Below are 12,913 nucleotides of genomic sequence, written 5' to 3' on the forward strand. Positions count from 1 at the left end.
ACTGTTGAAGCAATATAATAAAATAATATTTATAAACCATGTCCTGCAGTGTTATGTACTGGAAGTAACTTTTTCTTGTTTTTTTACTATTTCTGTTCTTTTTAACGTGCTGCGGACTTCTTGTGATGCTATATAAATTATTATAATAATGGTATATATGCCAACTGCTTGTCAGCAGTTACGTGATTAAGGGTTATGCACGTGTACATTAATTAATGGTTTGAAAATGAATGAATCATTCATATGCAGTTCCCTTTTGCTCCCATCAGAAAACAATCTACTTACTAGGATTATTGGTGTCACCTTTAGTACCTTCACACCTTAACACTGTCATTATGTGCGTATGAAATTTCAGTTGCAGAACTGGCTAGATTGCTTTGCTAATCATTGTTTCAACTCCCAGGCAACAGTAACTGGAGGTATAGAGTGTGTGAATGCAAGTGTATACTGAACATTACATTGTGGTTTCACACAAAGGCCCTTATTCTGGTTCACTCGTAAAAGCAAATCCCTACTCAAATGGACAAAACCATGTGCACTGCAGGGGGGGGGGGGGCAGATGTAACATGTGCAGAGAGAGTTAGATTTGGGTGAGTTATTCTGTTTCTATGCAGGGAAGAGACTGACTGCTTTATTTTTACACAGCAATATAGATTTTACTTTGCAGTAAAATCTCACCAAAATCTAACTCTCTCTGCACAAGTTACATTTGCCCCACCTGCAGTGCACATGGTTTTGTCCATTTGAGAAGAAATTTGCCTTTGGCCTTTGCAAGTGAATCAGAATAAGGGCCAAAGTGCTAGGATACAAATGCCGCATTGATGTATTTGTATGACTGTTGTCTCTTCCTGTTCATAGAAATACAAAGTTGAAAAGCACATGTTCCCAATTTGCAGTGAAGACCTAAAATATGCATTGACAGTGACAAGATGCGCCAAATCTGTTCTCTCAAGGCTTCTATTGATATTATTGTTTTTCCTTTTTAAGTTTATGAACCTGCATTTACTAACTTATCGCTTTAGTCACCAAACGCCCTCAATGCGGTCAATTCTATTCAAATCGATGACAGCACTATTGTAATCAGAGCGCTGCTGAAGCTGACTCGTGGATTTCTGCTTGCACCCCTCCTGGAGTGTGAGCAGAAATCTGACAAAACTAGGGCGGCAATGCTGTTTTGTGCTGTAGTGTGACACAAACAGCATTCTGGGAGACACTTAAGTTGGAAAATGCCGGTACTCACCACAAAATACCCGCGAGTACCATCCTTCTTTGACCTAGCAGTGCACTGATTAGATTAGCGCCAGGAGCGTTCTGAATAGAATTGACCCCCATTGACTACAAGTCAGTAGTAAGTTTTGTGTGTTGCAGCTTAGGATCAGGACTGCAGTGTACCAGGTAGAGTGTGGACTCTGGGTACTGAGTTAAGCACAGGATACTTGGAGTATGTATTAGACCAGGGGTTCCCAATACTTTTCCAATCACGGCACCCTAGAGTATCAGAATTTTTCCCCGGCACCCCTAGGCCCAAAAAATATTAACACAATCTACATAATTTGATAGATATGTGCTTCTTCGGTTCAGTTATGTGGTAAAGGGCAGGATTTGGTTCTGATTTGTACATATTTTATGATTGGCAGGCACCAGCACTGGTTTTGTCCAGATATAATTGATCATAAATCATTTGAATTGGTCCTGGACGACCAACCCGAGGCACCCCTGCAAGTGTCCCGAGGCACCCTCACGGAGCCTAGGCGCACAGTTTGGGAACCACTGTATTTGACCATAGATTCTCAAACTCTGTCTTCAGGCCCCCAAACAGTTCATGGTTTCCAGATCTCCTCACAGTATCCGAAGTTAAAGAATTCGTTCAACCTCTGGATCTTTTAAGATGTTTCAGGGAGTAATGAGTACACCTGCAAAGTGACTTTGGGGTCCTAAGGGCTGAGGTTTGAGAACCACCATTGAGAAAGAGATGGTATCAGTAGGTCATAGAATTAGCTCAAAGATGAAAACCAAAGAATATCGCACAGGGTTTTGCTGATTTAATCCATATGTTAAAAAAAATCCCCTTTTTATTGTAATTATGTAACTACAGGCCTGGCAATGTGGCTTCTCCAGATTATTGTTGCATATGGTTTTCATTAGAGTGAGTTGAACCAATGCTGTACATTAAAACACACAACAGATATATAAGGAGGATGAATAAAATCCGAGAGGTACTGAATTTGGCTAGCATCAGCTAGGACTCCACAAACACCTCCACTAACCATCCTATAGGACAGGAGAAAACCACAACTAACATGTTCCCTCTTATTGCTTAAAGAGGCAATACAGAGGAATATGGGGCTCTGCTAATCAGTGTATACTCGCAGCCTAGCGAACAGATCAGCACCGCCCGCATCCCCTCACTAGCATGCAAGGGGATGTGTACAAGAACACATATCTTGCATGCGGCCGAAGGGGCGAGAAATCATTCAATGGTCGTCGACCAGCAAATTATTTCTCTCTCTCCTCCGGAAATAGGTGTGTCTAAACTGATCTCCGAAAACAGGGCTGCATCGGCCCCAAAGTTTGTACACGAAGGCTGGGTTGGGTAATCTGGGTCTCCGTTCTTGCTTCAGAAGGGTATGCTGTCAGAATGTTGTCACATGCCATAATTGGTATACCCAGACCATATTATTTTGCCCCTCCAATACACCCTCTCCTGCTTAAACCACAAACTAACTCTGTGTATCTCTGCCGCTGTATCCGGGTGACAGGTGTAAGGTTGACATGAAAAAGTTGGTCAGAATTTTTTACTGCACAGCGAGGCACCATGCACGAAGAATAACAAGCAAAGCGAACCATGCAGTGTTCCATGCTACACTAATTGGGCGGTCCATGTCAACCTTTTGTCAGTATTGACATTTTACATGTTGACCTTTTTTCTGTCGACGTATCGATTGTCTACCTAGACCAGGGATAGCAAACTCCAGTCCTAGAGAGCAGTTAACAGTTTCCAGGTCTCCTCACAGAATCACAAGTGAAGTGATTAGCTCCACCTGTGGATCTTTTATAATGCGTCAGTCAGTAATGGGTGCACCTGTGTACCTGCATGGTGACCTGGAAAACATGAACTGTTGGTAGCTCTCAAGGACTGGAGTTGGCTACCACTGACCTAGACACTAGGCCAGGGGTGAGCAACCCGCGTCTCTCGAGCCGCATGCAGCTCTTTTTCTTAATGAGCGGCGACTCCCCTGGTCACCACCACCTGTCGCAGCGCAGCCAGGGCTGTCAACCACGCCTGCTGGAGTATAAGGAGTCCAAGCCAGGGTCTTTCCTCAACGTGACGTTACCCAGCTGTCCCACTTGGAGAATGCTTACATCAGCGTCTCCAGCTCCATTTTTGGTAACCTGCTGCTTCTGCACCCTCTTGGCTGCTTTCCAGGCCCTGGTAATGTTTTGAGCAGTTTGGGGGGCTGGGGAATGCTAGGCTACAGTGACTGTAAGCATTAGGATCCTGATTACATCAGTAAACTGCAGGGTGCATCAAAGTCTTAAGTGGCCTACACACTGGGAGATGAGCGTTCTCAGTGATACTAGATCGCTCAGCACACAGTGCTGCTGCACAGCAAAGTGCAGCTGAGTGATCTGTCAGGGCCAGTGCTCTCCAGTGAGAAGACTGGCCCTGACCCAGGTGATTAACTAACTAGATTTATACAGCATGCTATGCCCCCACACACGGAGTGATGTAGGGGCATTTTCTAAGCGATCCAAGTTAAATACCCGGGATAGCTGTGTGTGTGCCCCATTATTTTGGCCATATACTAGACCACCTTTCTTCCAACTAGTTGGTTGGATGGAATAAAAATCTGGTACTGGATCAGAGCAAATGTATGCTGTAATTTCCTCCCAAACTCTGGAATCTGACACAAACTGTTGGACAGACAATGTACTGTGTTTAAACCTGTTTGATTTAAACAAATATATGACTGTTTTTGTCCATTTTCCTTGGTTTGTAAGCAATTTGCTAATTACCATTTGCTGCTAATTACCATTTGCTCCCATACATTTCAAGATTTTCAGTCCAACCAACTAGTTGGATAAAAGTTGTTCTAATGTATGGCCGGGATGTAGTTAATATTTGGCATATTAACTACATCCCGGCCATACATTCAGTTCAGATTCCAGCTGACAGGATGCCGATGCCAAGGTGCCGACATTACCGCAAGCCAGACTCCTGGCACACATGGTTTATTGTACTTTTGTTGGGGACAATAACCTTGTGACAAAGGAAGCGAGCCACTGTACCCACAGCACAACGAGCCTGTAAGGGGCCTCGGTGCGCTCCCCCTGCTGCCGGCATTCTGGCAACTGGGGTCCTGCAGTCAGTATCCTGCCAGCCATGATTCCATCTGACAGAAAATCATACTGAAGCTGTAATGCCAGCATTAGCGTTGGATGGGGGTCTTAAACCAAACAGAGGTGTTTCACCGTAAGATTCATTTTTGTGTGCCTGTTACAAGGCAGAGCTGTATTTTATATGTAAGTGGTATTTAGTTTGTTGTGATGTGCTACCGCTGTGTTTGGTACCTCTCCATGGGATGTAAGGAAAATAAGCTATGTTATTGACAGCAAAGTCCTTTGCCTATCTTTATTGGAGACACTTTGCAGCCCTCAAGCTAAACCTAATTACTCCCTGTCATCTACCCTTTGAAAACAAATATATTTAGTTCATGTGTTGCATCATACATACCGTCCTGACCTTCTGACACATGCTACTTAGGTTATGCTGCACTCAGTCAGTGAAGGGGCGGGGGGTCCTTGGCAAGGACCTTGTGTCCTTGCCATCTATCTATACTACATTATTTGCAAAATAGAGTGCTCACTGCATTGTCTCCTTGTGACATGGGACTTGATCTCTACAGGGAACCTTGTACTTATGTTAACGTGGAGATGCCCCATAGGTATAACATTCATGGAGTGTTTACAATATAATAATATATATTGAAATAACAATATTGAAATGTTACCTTATTTCTACTTTATTTTTTCTTAACCTTTCTGTGTGTAAAGCCAGTGAACCCGTCTTAACTAATGCGCACAACATGACAAGTGTTGTTTGGGTGCCCAAACAGGCAACTTCACATGTTTCAGCTCGCCACATCAAGAGGCTACAAGCTGTGTGTGTGTGCCGGCAGCTATTTGTACCCAAGAGGAACAACAATTAAATGATTGATCGGGCACACTTGAGGTATAGCCGCAATTAAAACAATTAAAACGCCCCCTGTCTTTTCTGCCAGGCAGTAGCTTCAGCTCTTCTGGTAACTGGTCTATTGCCTTCACTTTCTCTCAAAACATTTGAGGTGTATTTATTTCCTCACTCATCCAGTTTTACAATATAAAAACACTTTGTTTGTTTGTTTCTTTTCAGGGAAGAGATTACAAGAATGGATTTCCGTCGTTCTTTGCTTCCTATTGATGTCCTTTAATTTCTGCAACCTAGTGCTGTATTTCAGCTTTGAGCATACCGCCAGCATTGTACTCAGTTTTGGTAAGTGAGGACATTTCTTTTGAGTCTTTGATTATATTCTATGTGTTGTTCAGTGTTCTCCATTTGTTTGCCAGTTTAGTAACATACCAAGATGTCACACATTACTGTTTTAGCCACTTGCTACATTAAAGGTCCATACACACTGGGCGGCTTTGCCCAACATGTATGGTGAGAGATGATGGGGAAAATCCCTAGGATGAAAAACCCTCGGTGCATACACACAGAGCGTTTTTTACTAGTTTTGGTAATTTTTCCCTGGAGTGGACGACTTTCCATAGCCGGATGTAATACCAGCAGATGATGCAGGAGCACGCATCTGCTCAGACGGGTAAACTGAGCTGCTTTCAGCTTTTTTTTAATACTTTTATTAAAAGTATAAAAAGTTAACAGTATATGTGATGGGCTGGATCCAATGTGTCTGTGAACAATGTCATTCAGGCATATCTGTATACAGTCCCACTTCTTGTATATCTATTAAGGAGCACTCTAGGCATGCTTCTATTGTCCATTGGGTGCCCAAAGAAGCTATTACATTGCCCTCAACCTGGGTCATTTGGAAGTTACAAGTGCCATAAGTAAGGGGCAGGTCAGAACAGCACATCGAGTCCATAACCCCCCCAGAATTGGTCAGAATCCATGAACACCACATTGTTTACCTTGTCTATGTGTAACAAGATGAAACCTATTACTATGTTGTGGGACTGATAAAGTCCATGTATTTTTTTTATTTTTTTTACCCTTCCCTTTTTCCTAACTCCTTCATGTCTACCCAAAATTGGCACAGGGGACATGGTTCCAGGCACAATGGGATAATTCCTTGGGTTTTCAGAAAGTCACAAAAGACAATTCAGAGACCCTGAAGAAGGGTATCATTATATGGATATATATTGTGTGTGTGTGTGTGTGTGTGTGTGTGTGTGTGTGTGTGTGCTAAAATACAGGACTTTTTAGAAAGCCGTAAGATGGTGCATTAAGGTAGACTGGATACTTCAAATGTTATCTAACACTATTCAGCTTAGCAGTGTGCAAATACCTGTGAAAAATTACTTCAGGAGAACCTGGTCGCTAAGCAACCTTGTAAATAAGCTTGTAAGAACAATGGCAGAGGCTATGTGATAACATGTTGTGAATGCAGGACTGTGTGTCACAAGCCAACATGGGTTATTAGTCTGCTCAAACAGTTTTCTTATGCTAGTTGGTGCAAAATGATGGTGCGTATCCAGTGCTGGGCTTGTTGTGTAAACACATGAAGCCATTTTGTGTGCTGAGACCATATTGTGTATGTATACACTTTGTGCTTCATTCCTCAATGATGATCATAATTCCTGGTAAATTGATAGCCTGCATTCTTATAAATATTGTGTTCAGAAAAGAGAATTCACATCATATTCTATAGAACCAATCTGGCTTTTTATTTTTTTATGTTTATTTGGATTTTTCAAATAAAACATACATATGTAACACAAGATAAGCATGTGTAGTAGTATTACACAGTATCCTGTAGAATTTGGAAATATATATGGGTAATGCCCTGTACACATGGTTTGATTTGGTCTATATTTCTATTTGATTTTGCTTTATATAAGCAAAATCGAATGAACATTGAACGGTTTTCAGCCAATTCCATCCCGATGCGCAGCCCCGCGGCATAAAAATGAAATAGAAAAATACATTGTAGGCAAGACTATATGGTACAGATCTGTTCTGTATAGTCCAAATCAAATGCGTTTTGCTTGGCGTTAGATTTGATCCCAGTCGAATCTCAAGCAAAATCGCTCCGTGTCAATTAAGAGAATATACAATAAATTCCTAGAAAATACAGACTATGGACAGTAAACCGAACTATATGTATATGGTCAGAGATATTTGGAACTCGGCGACATGTGTTTAGGCTATAAGTCATGAAACTATGGGTATCAATGTATATAAAAACAGATAAGGGATTTTATTACATACAATGAGGGGCAGCTGCTTTCACCCCATGTTTTTATAATACTTCTTGTACCCCTCCCCCTCATTGTATGAAATAAAATCCCTTATCTGTTTTTATATACATGATTTATACCCTACACATGTTGCCGAGTTCCAAATATCTCTGATAATCCATTACACAGCGCTAAAACAGTCCACTACCATTTTTACTGGACTCGTGCTGACGTCCCAGTTCCCCAGTTAGGGTTTTTTTTTTGTTTTTTTTTTTAACCTATACCTACCCGTAGTCCCACTGTTCTATTTTATCTTTTTACACCCCCACAATAACAGTTTCACCACACGTGCGGACGGTGAACAGATTATTTTGCAGCTCTGGATCACGTATCACCGTTATGAGAAAGCAAGAAATAACAAATAGAATGCCTGACAATAATATTGAAGAAGATAGAACAAATGTATATCGTCCGCTATGAGACCCTATATCACACAGGTCGCAACTCGCACGGTACACAACACTTTCAATTACAGATGGACAATCAATGAGTAATGCAATCAGTTCCACTCAATTAAAATTACAGGTCAAACATATGCAATGAATAATTACACTGTAACACAATCACTTTTTAAAGGATACTGTGCGCAATGAGGCCCACAGTAGGCACTGGGCCGCAATTTGCACAATATGCTGCAAAACCATCGTAAAATGACAATATGAGCACACAAATATGGCAACTCACAGTTTGAAATACAACAATGTGCTAATTTCCCTTGAACTGCGCAGTTTTACCCATAAAGTTAGGTACCTTTGGCCTAGGTGCACCAAATATACCGCCAGGTGCGGTGTAGCAATAACACACTGAAGAAACCGGCTCAGGCCTGTACAGTCTGATTGGTCCCAGTAAAGCACTGGCTGGGTGGGCCGTGTGAGAGTTCCTGTGGCTCTGCAGGCAAAAGGCCTGTTTAGTACCCTGGGTTGAGGGGCCTGTTTGGATAGGCTAGCTGTCCTGAACTGGGCAAATGGCTGTGGGCCTGATACGGGGGCAAACCACGTGGAGTCTGTTAAAGCAATTCCTAAATAGGAAGGGATAAGGGCGGTGGGCCACTGAGTACACTGAGGCTAAATGGGATGCTGACTCTGGAGTGAGTGTAATGTGATAAAGGCAATTTGCAAGATACCTGAGGTACACTACTGGAAGCCTCTGCTGGGCCCTTGGATCTGCTGGGCCCTTGGATCTGCTGTACCTGTGGCTGCTTTTACAGGGTTGCACCGATGGGAGTCTTGCCACTGCAGGGGGTACACTGTGCAAGGTGCCGCTGTGCATTAGCCTATTCCTCCCTCTCCGTGTCTCTTTGGCAGGCAACGCTGCCGTCAGATGTGCTCCCTGCCTGCAGCGGACACCCGGGCTTCAGGCTCCCTCTGCCGGCTACGCTGGGGGGGTCCTGGCGCGTCTGTCCCCGTTCACTGAGCTCCGCCTGTGGCTGCCACATCACACTACAGGCTCCTGCTCTCCTGTCACTCACCACCGGCGCGGTACAGTCCTCTCGGTGGGGCACAGACGCTGGGGATCTCGGCGCAGCCCTCCTCTGTCACTCCGCACTCCACACAGCCGGAGCCTCTCCTCGGTGCTGCTGTCAATCACCGCCGGAGTCCTTCTGCACACCGTCCTGTGCTTCTCCCGTCAGGGCTGGCTGGTGTCTCACTCCGGCCACCGCTCACTGCAAAACACACCCCGCTCTTCCACTTAGGACTTCAGCAGCACCTTCTCTCCTTTTTGGTCAGTGTAACCCAGGACCCGGCTGTCGCGTAACTTCTCTCAGCAGGGATGCAGTGTAAATCCCGGCGGTCAGGATCCCGGCGTTCAAAATCCCGACACTTTCGGGATTTCGGCGGTCGGGATTTCGGCGGTCGGGATTTTGAACGCCGGGATTCCGACCGCCGGGATTTAATACTGAATCCTCTCAGCACACCTGGGCACCCTCTGTTTACTCCTTACTGGGCGCTTCTCTTTTTCATCATGGGCACTTGATACAAGCTATTCTGCCTAACAAGCAGTGCCGCCCCTCCATAATGGCGCCCTGCTCAACCACCAATCAAAGTGTTCCAATGAATTCGTCATGAAATCCAGCTGCGGGGTTGCTTGGCAACTCCACGAGCACACTTGAGCCCACCATATCGTTAATGGGCAAACAAAAGGGAAACAAGGAGAAAGGGGTAAGAGGGGTATCGCCAGTTCTGGGGTACCACATATATGTATGTAAGAGTGTGATGTGCTCTAAAATGTGATACAATAAATGACCTGTCCATACATAGTAGTGTCGTAATACTACTCAAAATTATGTAATTTTCCAGATATCCACTATCCAAATTATTCCGAAAACCATTGTTTCCAGAATGTATTTATTTCTGTTTTTGCTAAAAGCACTACTGGGGACAAATGTAACTGGCACTAAATTTGTACAAGACAAAATCAGTGCCCGAGATAGGACACACCTTGTTTCATGCACAAAAAGGGCGGGGGAGAGACAAGACACTCAAATCTGGTGCTTTTAATGTAGTGGAGCAACTCAAAATAATATAGGAAGCTTCCAAACGCCTTGAACCTTTGCAGAAGCTGCTACCACTGGGCATGTGCAGCAGCTCCTCTGTCCCATAAACCTCATTAGGTAACCAGAAGCTATAGTAATCATTTTATATACTGTTGCTATTGGTGTCATAATTTGAGCCACTTGTCAAGAGAGGGGTATCCGGACTGATAATAGACTGACTCATAATAGACAGTCATATGGTAGACAGTCAAAAGGTCAACGGGGCCAAAGGGTCGACATGGAAAAGGTTGACATGCATTTTTTTTCCTATATTTTCAGCCGACATGTGCCGACAGGCAGTATTTCATACCCTACCATCCACTAGGGCGTGAAGAGAGAATAAAATAGTGTGCCAAGCGCAGCAAGGCACCGAGCCCGAAGCATGGCGATCAGACACGCACACTTAGACACCCTAAAAACATTTTAAAAAATCATGTCTGCCTTTTTCCATGTCGACCTTTGGACCCTGTCCACCATATGATTGTAGACCTAGACACTGTAGATGATTTATACCATAACCCTGTGTTTGCCTATGCATATAGTGCCGAATTGTGACCTGATCGCAAAGCTGCTTTTTTAGCAAATGGACAAAATCATGTTGCCCTGCAGGTGGGGCAGGTATAACGTGCAGAGAGTGTTACACGTGGGTAGGATGCGTTCAAAGGTGAATATAAATTGCAGTACAAATAACAAAGCAGCCAGTATTTACCCTCACAGAAACAAAATAACATGCATGTGTTACATTTGCCCCACCTGCAGTGCAACATGGTTTTGTCCATTTGCTAAAAAAAAGCAGCCATTTATATTGCATTGTTTACACAGAAGGAATGCAAATTTCTCATTTGTCTGCAGAGTTTTAGAACTCACTTTGCATCACACCTATCGACCTACCTGGTCTACAGCTGTTATTAGTTTGCACGTACACCAGCGCTATCCTGGGCACAAGTGTATAATTACAGGTACACTCCCCTCTGCATAGCAAGCAATTGCGTTGTCCCACCAGCATTGCTTGTATCGTTCCAGTGATGAATGTGGGTGAGTTAATCTGCTGTACTTCCAAGGGAAGCCTTAACACTTGCACAACAGACCTACCTCTTGCTGCATAGTATTGTCCGTGAACAGTTGGCCATTCTTTTACTTGTAATACATACTGTGCCAAGGAGTCATGTAGTTTGTTAATAATTAATACTACAATTTTCTGGAACTTGTGGCTTCTGTACTATGCGTTGTGTGTGTGTGTGTGTGTGTGTGTGTGTGTGTGTTTTGACTATGAGTATCTTATATCTGCTGTCTTTGTGTTGCAATTCTTACATTGTTGCTTTGGACATTTCCTTGCTGAAAGTTTGTGTAGCAAAAAATGTGAAGAGGAAAGAGGTTGTATAGGTTGGGCAATCATTAAAACTTGACTTTTTAAAATAAATTTCATAGAAATATCCTTTGTCTCATTTCTTATGTTGAGAGAAGGTGAAGTTTAATGACAGTCTGTGTGCGCCCAACCTATACGACCTCTTTCCTCTTCACATTTATTGCTACATAAACTGTCACCAATGTCCAATGCAACAATGTAAGAATTGCAACACAAAGACAGCAGATCTAAGATACTCCTAGTCAAAACACACACCGCATAGTACATAAGCCAGAAGTTCCAGAAAATTGTAGTATTAATTATATACGGTGGTTGTTGACAGACAGCACTCCTGTAGATATGACCTGAAACTATTAAATGGCAGATTTCCTTTTTCTATTCCTAAAAGTTAATGTAGTAAGTGCTGTAACACAAGCACAGAAGTGTAGCAAGCAGGTATTCCGCGCGTTTTAAAAGTAGCACATCTTACATTGACTCCGCTACATTACATGTATTGTACACCCAATGTATCTGCTCTGACCCACAGTGTAGATCTGTCAAGGTGCCCCTGCACTAGGGCAATTTCACATGCGATTTGGTCACTTTTCATACAAGTGCAATGATGATAAATCGGATGAAAATTGTCCAAATCACATGTGGTTAACATCAGGTCTGATGTGGGCGCTAATCTCATCAGAGCTGAGGATTGCAGGTGAATTGTGTTGCGTCACCAGCCAAGCTTGGGCTATGATTGCATGCAATATATAATTAGCAAAAGGACTGCTTACACTATATCGCATGCAGTCCTGTGGGAGGCTCAAGGGGGATCACTTGTGACCTCCTCTCAGAAGTCGCGTAAGTGTAAGGCCAGCCTTTACAGTTGTGTGTGTGTGTGTGTGTATGTATATATGTGTATATATATATATATGTGTGTGTGTGTGTGTGTGTGTGTTTTTACCTACCTCATCTCAAATGGGCAATTCTTAGAAAGCCAAGGCACCTGAAAAGAATTACGATAGGAGTCTTAAGGCTCATGCACACATGGCGATTTCAGAGCTATTTCTAAGCAATCTGACACACACACTGCCCTGTGTTGAATATCCTCAGCGACGGCGATACACCGTCCCGCGCATCACCATCACCTGAATTGATCTTGCTGTATAAATCTAGACAGATTGCCAGTGTTCCCACCAGAGAACACTGGTTAGCACACATCGCATATGTGCTGAGCGATCTGCACTTACGCACCTTACTCGACATGGGGCACCCTCCGCCCACTGTGTACGGGCCTTAACATTTGAGGGAAACCTCTGTCCCTCAAAATAGAGGCTCTCCTTCCCTGGCTGACGATGTAGGTAATGGCACTAACTAGTTCAATTCTGCATTGTTTTGGCTACGTGATTTAGCTGCAGTGTGATCTGTAGCATGTCCGCATCTAGCTGTGTGCCCAGAGACTGAATAGTTTGTAGTGTTGTGTGTGGAAAAGGCGGCAGCTGCTACTTTTTAACTCTCAGAAC

General features: G+C 43.5%; 1 protein-coding gene across 1 annotated transcript in view; it reads left to right on the plus strand.

Annotated features, from left to right (window-relative positions):
* PEDS1 (plasmanylethanolamine desaturase 1) overlaps positions 1-12,913 on the plus strand; it is a 37,704-nt gene that overhangs the window by 4,687 nt on the left and 20,104 nt on the right. Inside the window, exon 2 of the mRNA XM_083146456.1 lies at positions 5,414-5,533. Coding sequence (XP_083002582.1) covers positions 5,414-5,533 — 120 coding nt within the window. The remainder of the gene's footprint in view (positions 1-5,413; positions 5,534-12,913) is intronic.

Source organism: Crinia signifera, chromosome 6, assembly GCF_055691185.1.
Source record: "Crinia signifera chromosome 6, ASM5569118v1, whole genome shotgun sequence".
NCBI classification, from domain to species: domain Eukaryota; kingdom Metazoa; phylum Chordata; class Amphibia; order Anura; family Myobatrachidae; genus Crinia; species Crinia signifera.